This window comes from Vicugna pacos, chromosome X (genome assembly GCF_048564905.1).
Source record: "Vicugna pacos chromosome X, VicPac4, whole genome shotgun sequence".
NCBI classification, from domain to species: Eukaryota; Metazoa; Chordata; class Mammalia; order Artiodactyla; family Camelidae; genus Vicugna; species Vicugna pacos.
Genome location: NC_133023.1, coordinates 49925690 through 49948419, shown reverse-complemented (window position 1 = coordinate 49948419; position 22730 = coordinate 49925690). Strand labels below are relative to the sequence as shown.

The window sequence follows — 22730 nt, the reverse complement described above, 5'->3', positions numbered from 1 at the left end:
GCCAAGCTTTGCTCACTTCCAGTTGAGAAATCACTCCAGAGGAAAGAGAAATCTCATTTTCTAGTGGGAAAGAGTATCTAAGTCCTGGTTCCAGGAACAACATCTGTGGCTCCAATGACTAGGGTCCTTACCATTCCCCTCTGAGATATGGCTACATCCCTGAGAAAAAAATTCTTTCTTTTCTCCCTTTGATCCCAAACAGCCAGATCACCTGGCCTGAACTAGTATTTCTCAAAGCTGCCATAGAAGAAATTCTTAAGCAGCAGAAAATAATGAATGCAGATACCCAGGGGATAGGGGGTCAGGTGGGGGGGTGGCGGCGTGAGACACAAGGAGATGGCTCCAAGCGGAATTTCTTTGAAGCCTCCGGTCTATTTTAATCTTAATCATTTGTGTAAATTTTATTTTCTACTCCTTAAATATCTATGTTCTAATAATAAAATAATTAACATCTACAAGTAAAACTGAAGTTCCAATCCCACAGCTCTGTGTACCTCCTAGAGGGACTAGGACTTTAGTTTGTAAGACACTTGCTGTAGATTCTATTCAGCCACACAATACAAACCCCCAAAACAGACTGTGGAGCATTATAGGGTTGAAGCAGCATAAACTAGAAAACTGGGGTCCAGTAAGGGAAAGAGACTGGCCTCTGAGAAAATCCCCACTAATTATCAAGAGCATCTGGATGTAAGAAAGAACTTCCATTTGCCTCTCTTTTGCGTGTAAAGCTTGCTTATGTCTGATTTCTAGGGAGAGGAGGGGAGATTAGGTCAATTCCACAGCCCAGAGCCCTCCTCCCTGTATCCCCTATGCATTTATCTGAGTAAATAAACTAGTGACATAATCAGTCACTTCAGAAGCCCAGAGCAAGACTGGGAAGCAAGGCTTGAGCCTCAAGAGGAAAACTGCATGAGAAATTATGTGCAAAACTGCATCAATGCCCAAACACCTGAGGCCCATTGAGATCCCACTACAGGCTTGGCAGCAACTGCTTCAGCCACCCACCTGAAAGCAAATCAATGCACAACTGGAATGTTCCAGGAGGGGCTGCCACCATCGAGGCTTCTGATAACCCATAATGCCTGTGGCCACCTGCTCTGTAGCACAGAACACATTCAGCTAGGGTTCTAAGCTTAGGGACCAAACTTTGCTCTTCGAATGGAAATAGGAAAAGAAAGGGGAGGTCACAAAGGACACAGCTGACAAAAGGAACTGGGAAAATTGGAAATGCTATATGCCTTGGTTCAAGCCACTATACTACTTCCTAACTATCTGACCTTAATCAGGGCTTTTCCCCTCTCCACAGCTGAGTTCCTCATGTGTAAGATGGGGATACTATTATTATAATAATAGATGTTAGTTATTTTATAAAATAAAAATGGAAAAAAAAGAAAGGATTATTGCCTTTAATGCAGAGTCCACAAATCTAAGGCCTTCACTGAGCCAGAAAAGCTTCCTGATTTCATGGCTCCCTTATCTGAACTCCCAGAGGAATTTTCACCCACTTATTTAGCCCTTAACAAGAACAAGCAACATTAGAACGCCTGCTATGCACCAGGCACTTCACTTATTTGAGGATTAAATAAGACCACAAAATCTCTAAGATTAGTGTGATTACCATTTTACTGAGGAAAGTGAAGTCCTAAGAGGCTAAACGAGCCATCCAAGGTCACACAGCTAAATAGCAGGACATAGTTTGAACCCAAGGCTGACACTGAATCCCATGCTCTATATACCACCTCTATACACAACCCGAGCCTCAAGGGTGTTTGTTTCATTCTGTGTGAGAGGAGAGTTGTACTTTTCTCTGCTTCCACAGGTAAGTAACTCCAAGTTCCTTAAGGATAGAGATGGTATTTGAGAGATTAAGAGACTATCCTTGAGATACAGTAGAACTTCAGTCAATATTGAATCAGTCAATAAATAGAAGAATGAATGGATGCATGCTCTGAAATTTCACCTCTTTTCTAGAGCCCAAAACGTTAAGCGGAGGGGGCAGGTAGAGCTAGACTGAGAGCTAGAGCTAGAGCTCCTGGCTGAGGAGGAGCCAGGCAAAGAATTCTTAAACTGGAACTTAGAATGGTAGCACTGCCCCCTAGTGGGACCTAGGTAATCAAGAGTGCTGAGAAGAACCTCAGGCTATAGAAGTGGGGCTAAGTGACAGAATCACAGTAGCAAAATCTGTTCTCTCTCCTCCATAGCTAGCTACAAGGACACTCACAAGGAGAAACAAAGGTAGAAGGGAAGAACTATGGGCTTCACTTCCCTTTCCTACCAGATCTTGGGCCTCCTCAAGCTATGGCTTCACATTGTTGCCTGTTATTTACCGCTGGTGCCAAGGAGGGTGCTTCCTCTCCAGTCAGCTTCCTCTCTGGTCATTAGCCAGACAACTGCTGGATTCCAGGATGGCCCCAGAGCTTTGTCAATTCTTCCCAAGGAGTCCAGCTCCTTCCTTCTAGGCCCCCAATCTCCTTGAATGATGGGTCTCAAAGGCCAGACAGAATGGACTTCCTCCCTTATGCCTCACTGAGTTAGAGAGAGGGAAGAGATCAAATCCCCAAGTGGCCTGCAAACACAGACCTCTGAAGATTCCCATCCATACCTGCCTTGGCCCTGAGAGTGCCAGATGCTCAATTGTGTAAGAGTTCAAATCTTTTTTTCCTGTAGTTTTCACCTATGAGGTTTCAGTTCTGCTCCTCTGACCTCAAAGAACATAATTGCCCCCTCCTTCGTACAGCAGCCCCTCAGTGATCTCAAGACAGAGAATACATCTTCTCTTGAGTCTTCTCCAAGCCAAGCAGGCTCATTCACCCCAAATAAGGGTAGTGCGGTGGGGAAAAGTATAGTTTTATACTCTGAGTTATATCTGAAATTCCATTTTGCAATTTACTAACTACATAATCTAGAACACACTTTCATCTCTAAAAGATGGGATCACTGAGGATTAAAGTACCAGGCTAAGGCTAGTCCATAGTAGGTGCTCACTAAGTGCTATTTTTTCAAAACAACCCTGATCTCCCAGAAGGGAAATCATGAATTTCCTGGTTTTCTCCCTTTCTTCTCCCCAACCAGTATGAAAGATTCAAGTCTCTCAAGGGCTTTTTTTTAGGGAAGCAGTAGCTTTCAGAACCAGCATACCAATCTGGCCAGGGCTCCTGATCCATCATCTGGGTTTCCCTCAGAACCACACCCACAGTACGCAAAGCAAACCAACACTAACAAAGAATTATCAGGCCTTGTGGCTTTTCAAAGTTAATAAACCTCTTTGTTCAAGGATTTTTCTGCCCTAGGCTCTAAATTATGCCTTCCTCACCCTCCACAGCTACCCCCTCCAATGTAAGCGGACAAAGCCCCCAGTGTTGAAGGCAGGGAATGGTGTCATTTGGCTTGAGAGAGGTGGGGTATAGAACTAGGGCTCTGGGAAAAGGCTGAGGGAGCCTCTGGTTCCCAGCTGGACTATAAAATCCACATTGGCTAATACTCTCTCCTCTATCGTTGTTGCCCTGAATGATATTGTCTGAAGCAAAGGGCCCAACAGCCTACCTATCATACAGACACCTTCTTCCTTTTGTCCCAGAGACAGTAAGAAGCCTGTTCCTCCTGCCAGGTAGCTTTTCCCTCCCCACTTCCTGGCATATGCCAACTGCAAATCATACTCAAGTGAAGCATTTCCCTCCTTTTTACAGAAAGGGGTCATTGAAATTCAAATAGTGGGGCTAGAAATGGGAAAGAAAAAGATACGGAATACAGAAATAAATGCCACAGATAATTTTTGAGAGATAACCAGATTTGAGAGATCAGTTAGACACTGTACAGATAGGGAAATGGAGGTCCAAAGACAAGAAGGTTTGTGTAAGGTATCAGGAAACTTAATGGTAGAGCCAGCCCTAAGGCCCAAGATTTCTAACTTTCTATTCAGTGCCCTTTCAACTTCACCAGGCTGTCCCTTTAAAAGATTTCCAATATAAAACCTGCATGCAAACAGAGAATGCAAAACCTTAATGTAATCAAAATGCATTCAGTCATTCCAGATTAGCATTGTAATCACTTGTGAACTATGTGAATGTCAGCACATTACTTTAATTGTAGTAAATGTGTGTTTAAATGTTCCCCTGGTTAATTTGTACTGTTACAAATTAAACATCAATGACTACCTTTCACCATTCAATACAAAACAAACTTCAGAGAAGAAGTAAGTTCTAACTAAATCCAAACTTAGGTACTCTGAGGATCTTCAAGTTTATCTCCCAACTCAAGCTGACTTATGAGACAAGAACTATCATGACATTTGGGAGCTATCACTTATGATATTTCTACTACATGCCACATGCTTCACAAAACATTCACTTCTGTATTTGTATTTTCATATTGTCTTTCTCACCTATTTCTAATTTATATTTTTGGATTTTGTGTATCCTTATAAGGCACCACAACAAGTTTTCTGGGCAGCAAGTGAGATATAAATAGTGTACTCTTTCATAATCTCACAAAAAGTCTGTGAGGTAGGTACTAGACCCACTATTTTTTTTTTTTTGGATTAGACTACCAACTCAGAAAGGTTCAATAATTTTCCCAAAGCCTAGATGAGAAAAATGAAGATTTTGTTTTCATCTGTAAAATGAGGCCATTCATAGGACCTTGTGATAATCAAATGAAATGGTACACAAAATGCCTGCCACAGTACCTGGCATATAGTAAGCCCTGGCCAAATGTTGACTTTTATTTGTATTAGCCACCGAAAACAATTTTCCCACTCTACCACGTGACATCAGGGACTCGGAGGCAAGCCCAAGCTGTCTTCACATTTCTAGCCCTACCTTTCTTCCTTTTACATAAACAGCTGAATGGAAAACAGCCCTGTACCATCCCCATTCTCTCCCCTCACCAGTCAGGCATATTTACAGGAATAGAATGATCTTATTTGAATATAACTTCTTTCTTCCTTCCTCTTCCCATTTCTAGGGAAGTTCTCAGACAGTAGAGGTACTCTACTCAGAGGGCAAAGGAGAAAGGGAAGCAAGAAGGCCTATAAAATCTATTAAGGAGACATGTGGTCCTAACCTCCTGGACAATGTCAGACCCTGACCTCAACAGAGGCTGGTGGGGAAATGGGATAATGGCCCATTTGGAGAGATCCCAGTCTCTGGAAATGGGAGCCCCATTTTTACTCCTGGAAGTCTGGTCACAGATGGCACAATTCTTTGGCCCCTGAAGAGGTTTTGAATTCTGAAAGATTCTGTGGCCCTGACCTGGCTATTATATTACAGAGCACACCCCTTCTGATAATGGTAATTCACAGTGAAGGGATACCCCTTGGATTAGAGATGGAAATGACCACTTCATCATTATTTCCATGGCATGGTTGCAGGACATGCAGTACCCTCCTATTGCATTCATCCCCCACAATGGTGTCCTAAGTCTCAATATTCCTTTCAGGGAAATGTACAGAGATCACACTACCTCAGGGAGAATATGTTGATTTCCTTCTACTAAGAAGAAAAAAATGTGACAGAGGCCATGTTGTTCAGTGACAAGAATATGGCGTTCAAATCCCAGCCAGATACCAGTGAGTGCAATTAAGTTATTTAATTTCTGAGCCTCATCATTAAAATGGAGACAAGATCATTTACATCTTTCAGAGTTGACAGAAAAACTCTGTGTGCTGACATTTTTAAAGCATCTAGCACAGTCATATTCCACTTGCTTCTTTTTTCTTCAATGTTCAGCACCAAGGATAGGATTAATTGGGGCCATCCAAGGTGCAGGCTGCCAAACTTAAACTTTGTCTCCTTCGTTATTAAGGCTGAAAGTCAGCCTTTGTTTTGACCTAAACTGGAGAAGTGAGTCGGGGAGATTCCCAAGAAGTGGGCATTATGGTGGAAATCATTGGGAGAAGTGAAAGAGGCTAAGGAGCAACAGGTCCCTCCCTTACCTGGTCAAACAGCTGCTTGCCAGTGGTGTTGGGCTGTATGGCAAATTCCAGCTCTGCATCCATGGTGGTCACACGCACATTGATCTAGGATAAGATCAAAGGAGAAAAGTTAATTGTCTGGCTCTGTGCTCAGCAGAGCCTGGGACAAGTCTCTCTTCAATCACAGAAGAGAGAACTAAGATGCAAGAACCTAAGCAATTTAGATATTGGTAGGAAGGAAGGGAGACTATTGAAGCAAACAGTAACCCAGCCCCTGCTTCCAACTAGTTTACTGAAGAAAACAACAACAACAACAATAACAACAAAAATAACACAGCTGCAGGGCAATGCTTACCAAGGGGCAAACAAATGAATGCAAATCAATATACTATCAGGAGGGAACAAGTGTTGACTGTACTTCTTCCAAGCCTTCCCCACCTACACTAGTCAGCTCTAAGCCCACAGTTTTCTTACCCCAATTCTGATATATAGCCTGGGTTTCCTATAGCACTTGCTTTGCAGAAGCAAGTTAAGGGCAGGATAAAGAACACTGGGTTCCAAGCCTAGCACAGTAACTGGCTCAATCTATAACATTGGATAAGTTTTATCCCCTCCCTGGGCCTTAGTTCCTCTCATCTGTGCAACGGCAGGAAAGCAGGGGATGGGGGTTGTCAATTACAACACTAGGTGATCTCCAATGGCCATTTCAGTGCTGACGTCTATGGTTCTATATGCTGACTTGCATTGTTAACACATTCTGTATTCATGTCTCATTGGCCACCCTAAGAACAAGAGAGGAAAGGGGCTTCAGCAGAGGTAGATGTAGGCAGCACAGAGGTGCTACCAAAGCCAAATCAGCAGAGGGAAAAGGGACAGGGACAGGCCCAGATAAAAATAACAGGTAGCCACACACAGGATTTCATAGGCACTAAAAAAGTACCCTCTACCTTTAAGAAGATATCTCCTAGCCAAGGTCAATGATAGCTGAAATTTCATCAGTAGAGATTTGTTCCTTTGGCTGAAAATTTGGTAGTCATGGTAGTAGTATTAATAGCAACAATAAGCACCAGCTTTCATATATGAACAATTATTACTCACTAGGCACTTCATACACACTACTTCATTTAGTAAGAATCACCCTGTGAAGTAGAGAGTATTATCTCCACATTGGAGATGAAGAAATAGATATTTGTCTAAAGTCACATCATTAGTAAGTCGCGAAGACAGGGTTTGAATTCAGATCTAAGACCAAATCTCACAATTTAAACCAATATTCTAGAGCCTTCTTACATAAAAGTGCAAAATGTCTCCATTAAGAGAAGTGAAATATTAATTTTTTAGTTGTTGGACACTTTGCTTAAGTAACCTATATGGTACACTCAGAGGATGACTTGTTATATGGTCATATAAAATATTCATAAAGACTATTTCATGCCCATGGAAAATATTTCAGTAATGTTAAGGAAGAGTAACTAACAAGATTTCAAGAGCTCAATTTTGTAAAATGTATACATAGAGAGGTTACTGAAACCATACTCGAGTGTTAGTCTTGGTAGTGATCTTGTGAGTGCATTTTTTCTTCTTTAAATTAAAAAGAACTAATCTACATTTTCTAGGGTGCTCACATATTACTTATACTATTGGGAGGGACTAAAAATAGAATTATCAAAGATGAAAATCCCCATGGAGTAGGTGAGACATTAAACCTTATCAGTCTTTTGACACCTCTGGGTCTTTCCTGAGCACAGGGGTCAGCTAGCGGGGAAGAGGGAGCCAGACAGCAATTTTGCCAGCTAAACAATTCTGATGAGGACCAGGCCTGGGGAACAATTTTGTAAATAAATCTCACCAGGGAGCCAAGGAGGAAATCTATTTCAGGATTGACAATGGGACAGGAAAGGCCCGGAAGGCAGGAACAAGTAAGGCAAGTACCCCAGTGGGAGACAGTGGGCAAGGTTAGTCCAGCTGACTCAGTGTTACCTAGGCTTCCTGGCAATCCACTGACCTCCATAGAATGGGCTCTTATAAGGTAGGGAGAATGAGGTCCAATGGGCTGGAATTTGGCCTCAACCTCAGCCTTAAATCACCCTTGAGCTGAGTCAGGGGAGACCTCAAAAACACCAGTGACTTGACAGGATAGGAAAGAGTAGAAAAGGGATAGTGAACTTTTTAGTACATTGAGAGATTTCATTCTCACCTTAATTAGAGTCTTAATTAGAGTCTTAATTAGTCTTAATTAGAGTTACCTCTCTAGTATCTAAGACTCAATGGGTATTCACAAGATATTGGCTAAATGAACAGTACTAACCTAAGCAAGTCAATATAAGAGATAGATATAGCATAATATACAGACTCAGAGGTGGGAACATCTAACACCATGACTTTTTTTGTTCCATGGACCCTTCTGGGAAGTTGGATGAAGTCTATGGACCCCCTTCTCAGAATATTTGAAAATGCATGAAATAAAGTAGATACAAAGAGACAAATTATATTGAAATAGTTATCAAAATTTAATATGTACTTCTTTGTTATCATATTACATAATTACCTAACACTGGGTCTTACTAGTTATTACTACTCTAATTTCATCTTCAGCATAAATGATATTTTGAGAAATCTATAACAACTAAACCATAGTATAAAAGTATCCTAGATTTCTACTGTTTACAAAGTCACAGGCACTGCCATTACTATTGCCTTTTTTGGGGAGGGGGGCTACATTCATAATTGAAAGAGGGGCTAATTTTCAGTGAGAGGCTAGTGAAAACGAATATGTAATTTTCCTCCATCCAAATCCATAGATCCTTCCCAATTCAAATGATACCCATGGACTTCATGGAGGCCCAAGGACTCCAGGTTAAGGAGCTTCCTATGAATTTATTTCAGTTTACTCAACATTAATGGAATTCTATGTTTAAGGAACTATGGCTGCAGTACAGCTGTAGGACCAGTCTGTGACTCCAAGGTACTTACTGAATAACAGGAAAAGTATAATAGACAAGGGGGACCCTGAGAAGTACCATAGCAGAACAGAAGAAACCTTTTGTGGAAATACAGAGCCACAGTTCAAAGTGGTATTTGCACTGGTCTCTAAGGATAACCTGGATTTTGAAAAAGGGAGAATATGTGAGTCGGGGGAAGAGCACCTGACTTTCCCAGGTAGAGAAAGCAATATGTGTGATGGCCCAAAGGAGACAGAGATGTAAGCATGTAGGCCTACTACAAGGTAAATGAGGCCTGCAGACTGAATGAAGAGTCAGCAGAGTGGCCCAGACAGTAGGTGGAGAGCCTTGAAGAATATGCTACAAAGCTGGGCCCTAATCCTGTTGACACTGGCCAGCCAGCCTGAAGGTTCCAAGCAGGGTGGGGCAGAATCAGAATACGGCTTTTGGGAAGAAAGCACCCAGGGAGGAAACTGAAGAAAGGGGTGGGACTTGAGGGAAACATTCCACAGCCCAGGAGTTCTTTTTAATTCACCCTACTGGGAATCATTTTCAAAGGAAATTCAGTGTCTCTTGCAGATTGTGTTAATCATAGGTCATGTCAATCTAGCATCTTCAGGCGCTGGCCTGTGAGTCCAAATATTTAACTCAAACATTTGCTAAATAAATGTTTCTTGAATAAATAAATCAGTAGACAAGGACTCAGCTTGGTTAGGAATAAGCATGTCAGAGAGGCTAGTGCTGTCCATGCTTCCTCCCTCCTATAGATAGAGCATCATCCCAGAACAAGGGCTCCCCTAAAGGCTGAAGATGTCCAGCTGAAACCAAACTGAAACCTACTTCTTCAGAATCCCTGTTCAGGGTTTCTGCCCTTGAAGCACTGTGGCTGCTTCTCTAGGGAAAGCAGCCTGTGGTTTCCTGAACTTCACTGTTGAGACAAATAATCTTAGGTTTAAAAAAATTAGAAAAGCAAATACAAAGGTACTTCTATTCTTGCCACCACTTAACTCAGAAGAAAATGTGAGTCATGAAGACAGAGTCATGGGTCTGTGTTCTCCTTTTTTCTGTGTCGGAGGTAGGGGAGAGTAAGGGTAATGGCATAACTGGGGCTGAAAGTTATAGGTAGAGGCAGGAGTTTTGATCAAAGAAGATCCCTTGTTTTCCTTAAGAGTAATCTGGGACCCAAATGTGTGAGATGAGCTGCAGGCCCAGGCCCACTGCCACATAGGGCCCACTGCCTTCCTTTTGGGCCTGGTCTCTTTAATCTCAATGAGGAGAAGAAGGCAATGTAGGTTGGGAGGCAAGAACATAAAACTAAAGCCTCCAGAGTTAGCAGAAAGTTCCTAGGCAGCCCCTCAGCTTGGCAGGAGTGGAGGAGCTGGCCTGGGTGGGAAAGCATTTCAAGATGTGGTCCCCATCAGAGAACTAAATCCCTGTCTGAGCCTGTCCCTGAAGACTGTATCACTGAAGAATATTTAGGGTTTAAAGAACAAAAAATGTCTGGGTGTGGTGGTGGGGGGAGGGAGGCAGTATCAACCTCTCATACACACTAGCTCTCCCACCCCTAGGCCAAGAACAATAAGTCCACTGTTATTTATTGAACAAGTGAACACAGACACTTCCCACACCAAGCCCTTCACTGGACACTAATAAGCCCATCTCAGTGGTCTGCTGTGCAAAGCCCTCAACAAACTGGGATCTCTCCTGTGTCCCCAGTCGGCTTGCCCAAGAAACAAAAATAACCAGGTTAGATGCTACTTCTGCCTTGGATGCAACAGCTGGGGTGCTTTGGTCCCTGGACCTGACCAGCTTCAAATAAGGGACCTTCTCTTTCCTTAGGGCCAGGAGCTCCCAAATGAGCAGTGGCCGGGCCACAGTGAGATCAGGGCAATGTTTCCTCTCACTTGCCCTGTGTCACTGAATTACAAGATGGCTCTTTCCTGGAGAGAAATTTGGGGAAGACAAAGGAGAAAGCAGAGAGAGAGTCATAATCACAAGTAACTTGCTTGAAGCACAGAACTGTAAGCTGGAAGGAACTGGCATTACTAGCCCAACATAATGGTTGAGGAAACTGAAGAGCATAAAGGCAGGTAACAGAATGATGGAAATGAACTCTTACTTAATAGCAACTATGTGCCAAGCCCCACCACCTGCAGTCTCATTTAACATCATTGAAGCCACATTTACTCAGCCAGCAAGTGGTGAAGACGAGTCTTCTGGACATTCCCGGAGCATCACCCATGACTCCACCTACTTCTTCAGTCATCTAGTCACACTGTTTTCACTACTGACTTCAGAAACTGCCTTGGCAACTATTTTGGCCCAAACACTCTGGCATAGGAAGCCTGGGCACATCTGGGAAGCACTGCTTGGGAAGGACTCCTCGCCAGGGCAGAGCTTGTGAGTCAGCCTAGTTGAGTCTAAGCTCAATGACCTCACCCCTCACCTGCCACCTCCCCATTCTCTTCAAGGGCCCAACTCCTCTGGGCTATCAGTGGCACGGCTGGTATGGAGAAGGCAACGGTAAGCATTGGAGGGTGGCCAGAGGCAGGACAAGCCCTACCAGGGCAACCTCAGAACTTCATTCTCTTCCCTGAACAGAGAGCAGTGACCACAGTGTCACTGAAACTGCCTAGCCCCATTATTTAGGCTCTAGCACCCACCATTTCCTGCTGCCAGAAGTAGGGTGAGGGAAGGGCAGTGCAGGGTAGGGCCTGGTTTGTCCTGCCTCTTGGGATGACAGCACTGCCTCAAGCAGCTGTTTTCCATAAGGGGAAAAACAAGGGTTGCTTTGAAACTTTAGCCTAGGAGGCATTCTTCCCCTCCCCCTGCCTCCCTTCCTCCTCCACTGACTCACTCACTTCCCAGCAACTCAGCCTCTTCCCTGTTGACTTAGAAGTGGTACCTGGTACAGCTATCCATTCTGAGCTCTTCCTGACCATTTCCAGACCCTTAACACTGCTGGCAAGACCTGCTGAGGGTTAACCCTTCCTCTGCCTGTGCTTTTTCCCAGCAGTTTCTAGAAATGACAACCACACCCAATGCCACATGACCCATACCTTTAGTGAGTCAGTAGTAATTCTTCAATCACTCCAACCACTGCAAAAGGCATGGGGGATAAGGCAGGATCCCCTTTCACTTGCTTTGGCTCAATCCTGCCTTCCAAAAACTCCCTGAGAAGCATTTCAACTGGGAGACAAGGGCATATTGGAAACTGGATGTTACTCCCCCAGTTATATATTTCAGGGAGTAATCCCAAACAAAACTAACCCCTCTTAGCAATGAGAATGTAACTATATTGTCACTATGGGAGGAGAGCTCAGGACAGAGACCGAAGTTGAAAAGGTTAGAAACAGTGAGGTTACCTTAGAAAACTACAGCTTCCCCATTAATCCAGCCTTAATTGCACAGCCTTTTGCTAAACCTCAGGCTGAGACAGAGTCCCCCTCTTCCTCGCAATACATGAAGGTCAGGAAGGAAAGTAGCTCCTCACCATTTACACTTAATTCCAGGACTTATTTTCAAAATCAGCTCAACCAAACCATATTCCAGAAGCAAACAACACCCACTCCCCTACCCACCACCCAGCTCATCTCTCATTCCTAGGCACAGGGCCTCCCCCACAAGCTCCTTATCATGGCCACTCCTCCTCTTTAAATTTCCTAAAGATTTCAATCCACCCGTCCTAGGATCTCATCTGGCTACTCCAGAATAACACCCTTCTAGGACTTCCCATCCTCGTTCTCCAAGAGAATTAACAATCCAGAATCCCAAACTATCAACCTTAAAGGGACCTCAGAGATCACTTGATTCAAACTCTGCAATATACAGCTAGGGAAACTGAGATCCAGAGAAGGGGAGGCACTGGCCCAGGGTCACAGAGCTGCTGGACAGTGTAAGAGTAAGGATTAAAAACCTGTCTCTTGGGATAGAGAGATAGCTTAAGTGGTAGAGCACATGCCTAGCACACACAAGGTCCTGGGTTCAATCCCTGGTACCTCCATTAAAATAAATAAATAAGTAAAAGAAACTAATTGCCCCCCAAAAAAATAAATTAATTAAATTAAATTAAAATTAAAAAAAAAACTAGCTCTTGATCCACTGGCCCTAATAAGCCAGAGAAATACCCTAGCACTTAGAAAACAGTAGACACTTCAGGTGAACTACTATTGATCTGGAATAACTATGGAACGACTATGTGGAGGAGGTAGGACCAGTTTTGCTTCCACAAAAAACTCCAGGCTGGCACTGCTTGGGAGTCTAGCTTATGACAGAGGGCAAGTCTAACTTTCAGGCTCTGATACATTCATCACCACCTATTCTACGGAGACTAAACCTCTTATAACAACATGGAAGGAAATGCAAAGATCTCTTGTTTCTAGGATAGCATCTTTTGCAAAAACTTGGATAGCAACTGATTGGCAGCAGGCAAAGCCAAGACCCAAGCTGGAGGTTGGGATGGGGCAGGATGGGGGACTGGTGACAACACAGCAGGGAAAGAGGTAGAATTTGAGGAATGGATTTATATCTAGGTAGCCAAGAACAACAGATTTTCAATTCTTATAAAACTCTGAAGTTGCTGAAATAAAAGGAGAGGGCTCATCAGTAATAAAATAAGTCTCGCAAATGAGAGAAGCCCCCTTTCTGGGGCCACACCCAGCTAGGTTTCAGTCTCTAGCATCAGTTTCCTGCTTGACCCAGCTTCCTGCCTACAAGTTTCACAGGAAGTATTTGTAGGGTGGAAACACAGACCACTTGCAGCTGCCTGGAGATGCCAGTTCTACCCAGAGCACCAGAAGAGGGCTCTACTCTCTGCTTAGGAACACACCACAGCAACCTCCAGCATCACAGCTCTGAAGCACACTGAAGCTGACCTTAGCCTCAGCTTGGGTTCCATCCATTTTTCATGGGATTTCTGCCCTGTCTTGTGCTCCTGGGTGTTAAAATCGCTGAAGCTAGGACCAGTCAACTATGCAAGGGAAGGGGGAGGCTTTGAGGCTAAATCAAAAAGCTCTCTTTTCAACCCCACAGCTAAGCTAAGGCTGACTTCCTGCCAACCTTGCTGGTAAGCTAACAGCCAAACCTGGTGTCTGGGGAACTCACAAAATTGGAGCCATCCGCCAGAAATAATGGTCTCAGTTATTTGAGGAACGAATCATGGTATAGGAGAAAGAGGCTCTGGAGTCTCTCTGACCTTATGAAACTCAGTTTTCTAATCTGTAAAATGGGTCTAATAATATCACCCTCACAACAGGGTTATTGGGAGATTTAAGGTAAAATAACAGACATGAAAGAATCTGGCACATCAAAGTACAATGTGATGATTACTAACCCCCCCTTTTTTAGCCATATTATTACAAATATTCCACCTCTCAGGAATAATTTAAAATACAAATTTATTCAACTGCACCTGAGGGCTAGGGGCTTCCCAAGAAGACCTCCAGAGAGCCCTTCTAGCATAAAGGACTCTTTGGCATTGGGTGCAAACTCTAAAATGTAATTAGATTTCTATTTGGTTAGACAATTTGAAGCCATGCACATCAGGTAGACACACACATACCCTTGCATTATTTTAAATGTTTTCTCTCTTGGGAGGGATGGGAACTTCCCCCAAGAAGCAGAGCCCTGAGGGGAGACAGAACACAACAGAGTGCTTATGTGACCTTGTCCTTTCAAAGGCTGTCTGATCTTCTTTCCTTGTTCTGGGGTCTACCTTGCCACTTTCTCCAATCATGTCCCATCAGTATACACAAGTCTCCACCCCCTTAACACAACCCACCAAGATGGCCAAACTCTTTCAGTTGGTATCCAGAGAAATCACAAACTGGGTCTTCAAACTGGTTCATCATCATCAACTGGGAAAATTTTTAAAATACAGACTCCCTGGCCTCACCCATAGAGATCATGGTTTATTACATAAGAAGCAGGGCCTAGGTATCAGAAATTAAGAGCTTCAGGTAATTCTATGGCCCAGTCAAATTTGGGAATTTCTGGCATAGATTACAGCTCCCTGAACCAACCAGTTTCTCATGGACTGGTATTAATATAGCCAGAGGGATGTTTGATGGAAGGGAAACACAAGTTAAGCAAGTAAAGAACAGTAACTTCGGGGACATCTAGGCCACTGGCCTAGTGAAAGGCTCTCCAGAGTTGAATGCAGCCCACCTCCATGAAAGAGCAAGGATTCAATCCGTCTGGCTACTGGCCCCAAAGCCCTCTGTGACCTGGTCTCCTTATTTGTAAAGTAGGGCAGGGATTATTCTTGCTCCTCCCTACCTAGTATCATCACTTCCCACTACCACAGACACTATCGTGCACTAAAGGAATTTCTCTATTGTAGAAGGAACATAGCTTTGTACTCTAACAACCTGAGTGCAGGTTCCAGCTCTACCAATAACAAGCCATGGCTTCTTAATCTTCCCACCTGTAAAATGGGCATAATGACACTCACTTGGCAGAATGTTGTGCAGTGTTAATGCAGTGTTTCCCAAACTTAACTGTTTAGGAATAATTTGGGGCACTAGTTTAAAAATCCAGATTCCTGGACCCCACTCCAAGTTTACTGAAACAAACTCTCCAGAGGTGGTGCTTGGGAATTAGTAGTTTTGTCCCAGGTGATTCATATCCTCTGGGACATTTAAAGAAAAGTCACCTGGCACAGATGCTGTTGAGATAAGATAAGAGATTGGACCAGAGCTCCAGTTCTCCAAAATGCTTTCTGGCTCAGAGATCCTCATGGCAGGGACCTTGAGATTAGGACCCAGCAGAGCAGGCTTTGCAGGCAAGAGAGGGAGGAGAAGACTTTGGAATTCCAATTGGAAAGCTAAGTGCTTTCTAGAATGACCAAACCCTCAGGCCATTGTCCAGGGCCTTCCACTATTCTCCCATCTAGTTAAGAATTAGGCAGTGGGAGGAAACAACTGGTGCAAATACCTCAGCAGCTAAAACACATTGATCAAAATGATCTAATTAGGACCCCGGTCAAAATCTTCTTGAGTTCTCTGTCCCTTAAACAATCTCTCTTAGAATTTTCAGGCAAGGAGCAGACTTTAAATGACTCTCCCTTTCCTGGATGCTTTGGGAACTTGTGAAACAGAAAACATCGTGAGAGGATCTTGTATTTGCATACAGATGTGAACAGATTGGGGGTGGGAGGTTAAGAAAAGTGATTAATAATGGTGCACTGAAACCAGCTTGCACTAGAGCTGATGGTGAGCCTCTCTGCTCAACTCCTCCTTCAAGGACCTCATGTGGTAGTTTGAAATTAGCAATGGTGAGAGTATTTACACCATAGGGATTGGTAAACAGTACAAATCACGGCTTAACTAGAGAGTCTGTTGTTAAACACTTACCAGAACATGAAACACATATGAGGTAAGCATCCTTAGGCCCATTTTACAAATGAGGAAACTGAGACTCAGTGAAGAGAAGCAACTGCCATTTTTTAGTTGCATGACCCTGGCCAACAGCCAGGTCTGTCTAACTAGCAACAAATCCCTGGCTCTCCCTACCAGCACTCTAGGGGAGTAGGAAGCCCCTCATCAACAAAAAGGTAGCTGACCCAAAGGACTCTTCTATCAACTAATGGCCAAACAAGGGCACCTAAATGTGTCCAGTGTACCACCAAGGAAAGCAAGGGGTAAAGAGCCCAAGACTGAGTCATGAAGGCAACAAAAGATAGTCTCATTCCCACCAGAGGAAAGAGACTGGAGTAGGGCAGAGAATGGGTTGGAAAGCCCCAATGGAAACCACAGCAATTTCTTAAGGTCTCTTCACAAATATATGACAGCGTGTGGGCTCTGGAGGGCAGCCCTAGGCATCTTGAAGCATCAGTTTCCCTAGAAGTAAAATGGGAGAAATAATGTCTACCTCACAGGAATGTCATAAGGACATTATCTCCTTTACTTATAGGAAAGGACCTGGCTTGGCACCTAGCATGTATTAGATGTTTGACACATTTTAGTTCCTTTCTCCTGCAACCTCATTATCCAATCCAGGACCTCTGGCTCACCCTTATACAATAATAATCCGAACCCCATGTGCACAGTGCTTTACAATGTAAGATACTTGTCCAGATGCACCCTCTTACTGAATTCAACTCTAGGAAAGGCAGGGAGGGCAGAGACAAGCACCATTTTATAGATGGGAGAAACAGAGGTTCAGTGAGGCGAACAGTAATTTGCTCAAATGTGAAGGAGACAGTACTAGAACCTAGGTCTCCCCAACTACTAGTAGGACACTGTTCTTTGCCCTTCCAAGTTTCTCATATTTAAGGTTGCAAAAAGGTCTTTCCAAAGGCTTACTTATTATTTATTTCATCCAAGAAATCTAGTGGCCTCTGGCCTCTAGCTCTGTCTCAGGATGCTACAAGAGGGTCTCTCCTTGGAATGGGAGAAGATCAAGGTAGCATGTGGTGGGAACAGTCTTTCTTGTCATAGAGGGAGCCACACCTTTAGCTGGGAGCAACCAGCCAGGAACAGTGGGCCAGTAACCTTGAGATAGTCCCTTCTACCTCTAGATTTGAGTGTCCCCAACTGTACTGGGTAGGTCTTGTTCAGTGGTTTTCAATTTTATTATTATTTTTTAGCAGCTTTCTTCCTCTTCACTCTCCCAAACAGAAAATCATATGAAACTTCCGAGATATAAAGTATCTAAAAGTAGAACTGTTCTGGTTGAAGGAGAGCTACAGTTCCCCAGGCAGCTCAGCCAAACACAGTTTGCAAACCAGTGGACTAGCAGCTTGGGGGAAGGGAGAGAGCAGCAGTTCTAACCTTGTAAAATCCAACTCCTCTTAACTCTGCCACTAATTCCTCATAGGACTCAAAGACTCTCTAGGCCTCAGTTTCCCCATCTATACTATGAGGTGGTTGGACCAGCTGGCCTCTAATGACCCTTTTTTGCATTGTGATTCTAGGAAAAGGGAGCCTGACAATCCTTATGGTAGAGAAGTGTGAAGAGAGACCAACAAGAGCAAAGCCTCATCCCTATGACCCACAGAGCCCCTCAGTCTCTAGGTACTCTGAACTCAACTCTTCAGGCAGTTCTTCAAGCACTGGGTAAACGGCAGCTGGGCGGGTGGGCAGACAGGCAGGAAGGCGGGGCCCCACCCTCCCTTGCACAGGAAGCTAGCTACATCCTCTTTTCCCCACCCCAAGCAGCACATCTCCAAAGGTCCCCAGCAGTAGTGGGGGCAGGGAAAAGAAGAGGATGGGGCCTGAAAGGAAACTGAACATGCAAATCACCTCAGTGTGCTAGGGAGCTATCTGTGGGGAGGGGAGTAACTAGGGCCTGGGAACAAGCAACAGAGCAACCCTAGTCTCTACCTGGGCCCAGCTGCCCTGACAGAGCCTTGACAAAATGGACTATGGCTACAAGAGTCACAAGGAATGGGCTGGTACAGTGAGCCCACCCACTTCTTGCCACTGAGTTTCTCCAGCCTGAAGAGCTGGCCTCATTCACAGGTGTTTACAGTTCTTTCTTAGAGTAAAAGCACAGACATGCCGTGGGTAAGTGGGTGCACACAGGAGTTAACACTCGAGAATAGAGGGGCTTTATATGCATCTCAAAGCCAAGGAGGCAGGCATCAACCCTCATGGCCACACTACCAGCCTACTTTCCCGTGCCCACCCCCATACCCTGTGACTGGGGCCCAGCCTTCCCCACATCCTGTTCTCAGAGAACACGTGGTTGCCTGGGGAAAGATAATGTCATTACCACACTTCCCCTCTCTGGAGGAGGCGTTGGTTGAGTGGGGAAGGAGTTGGGGTTCCCTGCTTGATCAAGCCGAAAATTCTGCAGTAATCTTCTAGTTTCACAGGCAGAGACAAGAAGGGTGACCAGCTACCAATGGGAGCACCTTCCACACTTGGAGGATTCATGCCTAGAGAATGATGGTAATGGTCCAAAGTCCTTCTAGAAAATTGAATTTTCTGGGAAAACACAAACTGACAACTACTCCAACATTTGGAAACTGAAAGACAACATGCCAGTGCTCTTCCTTCCTTGATTAATGAAGCAGGAGATGCAAAAACCCAATAAACACATTTTTATAAAGGCTCCCAAACATCACTAAGTCTCACTACACATAGATTTTAGATGTCAGTATCAGCATTTCCACTAAAGCAACATGATTTGCACACAGGCTTAGTGGGCCTAGAGTAGCTTTGGCTACTGGGTAAAAGAAAACAACTTCAGACCAAAAGGAACAGCTCCCCAAAAAAGCTCAGAGGAATGGGTGGCAATGGGGTACCACAGTCTGAACCCACTCATTGTTCAATTTCCCTTCACTCCTCTTTGACCAGCTGACTCCCTGGCTCACCCTTGTCTTTCTTTCCCAGACTATAAGTAGCAAAGAATGTGGCTGAACATTCCACGTGAACATTCAGGGAGAGCCTCCTCATTTATCTAGGGTGAGAAATCAGAAGGCAGATGCCATTCCACAGCACTGCCTCACTAATTGCAGACCTTTAGTGCAGCATAATCCAGGGCTAGGCTTGTATAGGAGACCTTGGCCAACTGAACAAGATGTCCCCAGTCCCACCCAGCCTGCTGTTCTCCCACACCTAATCTTGCAGCCCAATCTAACTCTTGCTCCCATCAAGGCTTATCACATAGGACTTAAGAAAATACTGATTCTCAGCACCTGCTTCCAGTGGATATGCTGAAGGCTGAAGAGAGGCATCACACCTGCCCTAGGTATCACTGTTTGTAGCCACTAGCTCACAGTCTTCATTTTTGTCATGATTACCTTCCTGGGAGAAGAGGTTTAGAGAGCCCAAATAATGCCCTGGAGCTCTGTAGATCTGTGATTATTTTGGAAAAGTCCTGGGGCGCAGCAAGGGAGGTGGTCACTAAAACAGGGACATGATATCCAGTTTATTACTTTTGGTCCCTATGTAGATTGACCTAACTTCTCTAAAAACGCTTTGTAAAAGTTTTTTGAGTTGATAAAGCCACATCTTGCCATCCAAACCACAAGCTCAGCTACTATTTTACTGAGACTAGTAAAAACTGTTTAACCTATCCAACCAAAAATGCCAGGGTTTATAGCACCCCTACCACCAGAAACATACAGTCTTTGTCCCCCTAATGCTAAGGTGAACATGCATGAGACAACTCACCCCCAACACATACACACATCAGAGTTCTTAGGGTAGAGCAAGAAGCACCTCTACCCTAACTCTGGTCCAGTTTCTTTAGATGGCAGCAGGAAAGAGGCTCACCAGAATCTCTACAGAAATTAGGCAGCAGCCTTTCTAATGGTCCAGGCAATAGGCATTGTTCCATAATCCAAAAATGAGCCCTAAAATTTTACATACAGTCTAAGACCTAGAAAAGTAAGTATGGCCACCTTTTACCTACCTCAGGGGTTTTAGAAAAGGACCTCCACACCTGACACAGTAACATATACACACATGCTGGTTCCATATACCACCAAGTTAGACACCCAATATGGATCAGGCCTTGAGACGATTCTAATGTTTGCACATGTGTATGTGTGAAAGCGAGTGAGCAAGGGTGTGAGAGTATTTTTTTGTTGGAGAGGGGATGCAAGTAAATGGGGAATTACCTGTTGTACAGTGAGGGCAGCGGTAGAGGGAATTAGAATTGTGGAAACCTAGAGGGCCACCCAAACCATAATGAAGACAGGAGGGTAGGTTTCTAGAGAAAAAGCAGACCTGTCCTGAATGATAAATATTATTTTTGCAGAAAAAAGATGTTAAAGTAAAAGGGATGATCATGGTATTCCAGGTAGACAAATAGCTTGTTTAAGGACACAGAGGAAAGAAACACAGTGTATACCCTCCAAATGCCACAGGAATATACACAATATGTGAAAACGCTCCCAAAAGTATGAAGTTAAGGATCAAGGCCTCCTTTCCCAGCTCCCTGACCGTCTTCCGAAACTGTCAGAAGAGAATACATTAGAGATCTTTCCACCACCACAGGATTAAACATCAGCTCATCAGATCTGGGGGAGAAGTGTGCCACAGGCAGAGACAGAAGTCCCTGATGACAAAGCCAGACAAGGTAGCCTAATATACAAGATACGGTTAGGAAGCTGGCTCTGTTCCGCACAGCCCCACCAAGGTACCAGCTTAGATTGATGAGCATTCCTTACCCTAGCTCCCACAAACTTCAGGGGAATCACTCTACAGATCTTGAGGTCCAGATCTTGAGGGACCAAAGATCCCCACTGCACCCTACCACACACACACACACACACACACACACACACACACAAAGAGGAAGTGAAAGCTACCAGCACAGCAAGAGCCTGGGGTGAGCCTCAGCTGCCTGGCTTTTGCAAAGGGGCGGGGACCCACTGATTTCACAAACTGTTTTGCCCTCTTGAGTAAGGGTTCCTCTAACCATTTTCTCTTCTGCACATTCTCTATTCTTGCCATCCCATAACCCTCCTGTCTAACCTAGGTCTCATGATATCTCTTCTCCTTTACCTCACTCCTTGGGACTTTTGAGGCTCCCCAGAGCTGGGGTTCCTCTTCACAAAGCAACAGACACATCCACACAAATCCTCAGACTTTTGTGGGGGAGGTGGTAATTAGGTTTATTTATTTATTCATTTACTTTTAATGGAGGTAGTGTGGATTGAACCCAGGACCTTGTGCATACTAAGCAGGCCCTCTACTACTTGAACTATACCCTTCCCCTACTAATCCTCAGACTATTTTCCGCCAACAGGCTGCAATGGAAAGTAGCGCAGTACAGGGAGCACATTCACAAATTAGAGGCAAAGCTTAACTAGGATCCTAAAATTCTTTGACCTCAACTACTTAAAGAGGGAACAATACAATGAAAGAAATTACAAGAAATAGGGCATTTATCAAGCACCTTCAATATGCCAGGCACCCTTCTAGGTGTACCTTCACCCTTATGAGCTCTTTTCTCTCTCATAAATCCCAAGGAAGTGGGTATCATTTTTATCTCCATTTAAAAGATGGAAAACTAAGTTTCAGAAAGGTTAAATACCTTGCCCAAGGTCATGCAGCTATAAATGATGGTTGAAAATAATTCTACATAATTGGGCCACTTCACTTATCTTATGGCTACCATCCTTCTTTCTCTAAAGTCACCTTGAACAATGCTGACCAGACACCCGCCCAAAGAAGTCACAAGAAAACCTGAGGCAACTCTACTTGGAATGCTCACCATTAACTGTCACCTTAAAACCATACAAACTACCCTCACTCACTGACTATCCACATATATGCTTCAGTCCCTAAGGGTCAGAAACATCTTTGCACATTCCATAGGTCTTCTATGCTGTTGTGGGTAGAGATGCAGGGCTTTGGGGGCAGTAGGGAAGGGAACAGGAGGACCAGCCCTGGTGAGTGTTGTCCACTCCCTTGTGCCCTGGTTACCCCTGGTCAGGAAGCTCAGTAGTTGAGTCTCCCAGGCCTAGTAGCCTAGAGTTGGGTGGACAACTGCCACCCTAGGTGTGCTGGGGAAGGGTAGGCACAGCTGAGGAGAGAAGAGAAAGCATTCCAGAGAAGATCCAGTGCAACTCCTCTTAGAACCCTGGCTTTTCGAAAATGACTCAGCCTTGGCAACATACTCTATCCATTCCAGGATTCCCAGAGCCTTGGCAAGAATGGGTATGGGTGCCCAAATATGTGTGTCCCCACATAAACACAAAACAGCTAACAAAGTGCAAACCCCCAGAACACTGGGTATAAGGGCTACAGATGGAGCTGGGAAGGTCTCCATGTCTGGGTATGAGCTACACTCTAATATCACCCTCCACAACAAATGATCTCAGTGTCTTACTCCAAAAGTACCCATGATTCCTTCTGTCCAGGCATGCTATCAAAAGAACACAAAGGAGGTACCTTCTCAAAAAGCCAGGCTTGATTGCA

At 44.3% G+C, this 22730-nt stretch overlaps 1 protein-coding gene across 1 annotated transcript in view; it reads right to left on the bottom strand.

Moving 5' to 3' along the window:
• MSN (moesin) overlaps positions 1–22730 on the bottom strand; it is a 64710-nt gene that overhangs the window by 19411 nt on the left and 22569 nt on the right. Inside the window, exon 2 of the mRNA XM_006218965.4 lies at positions 5933–6016. Coding sequence (XP_006219027.1) covers positions 5933–6016 — 84 coding nt within the window. The remainder of the gene's footprint in view (positions 1–5932; positions 6017–22730) is intronic.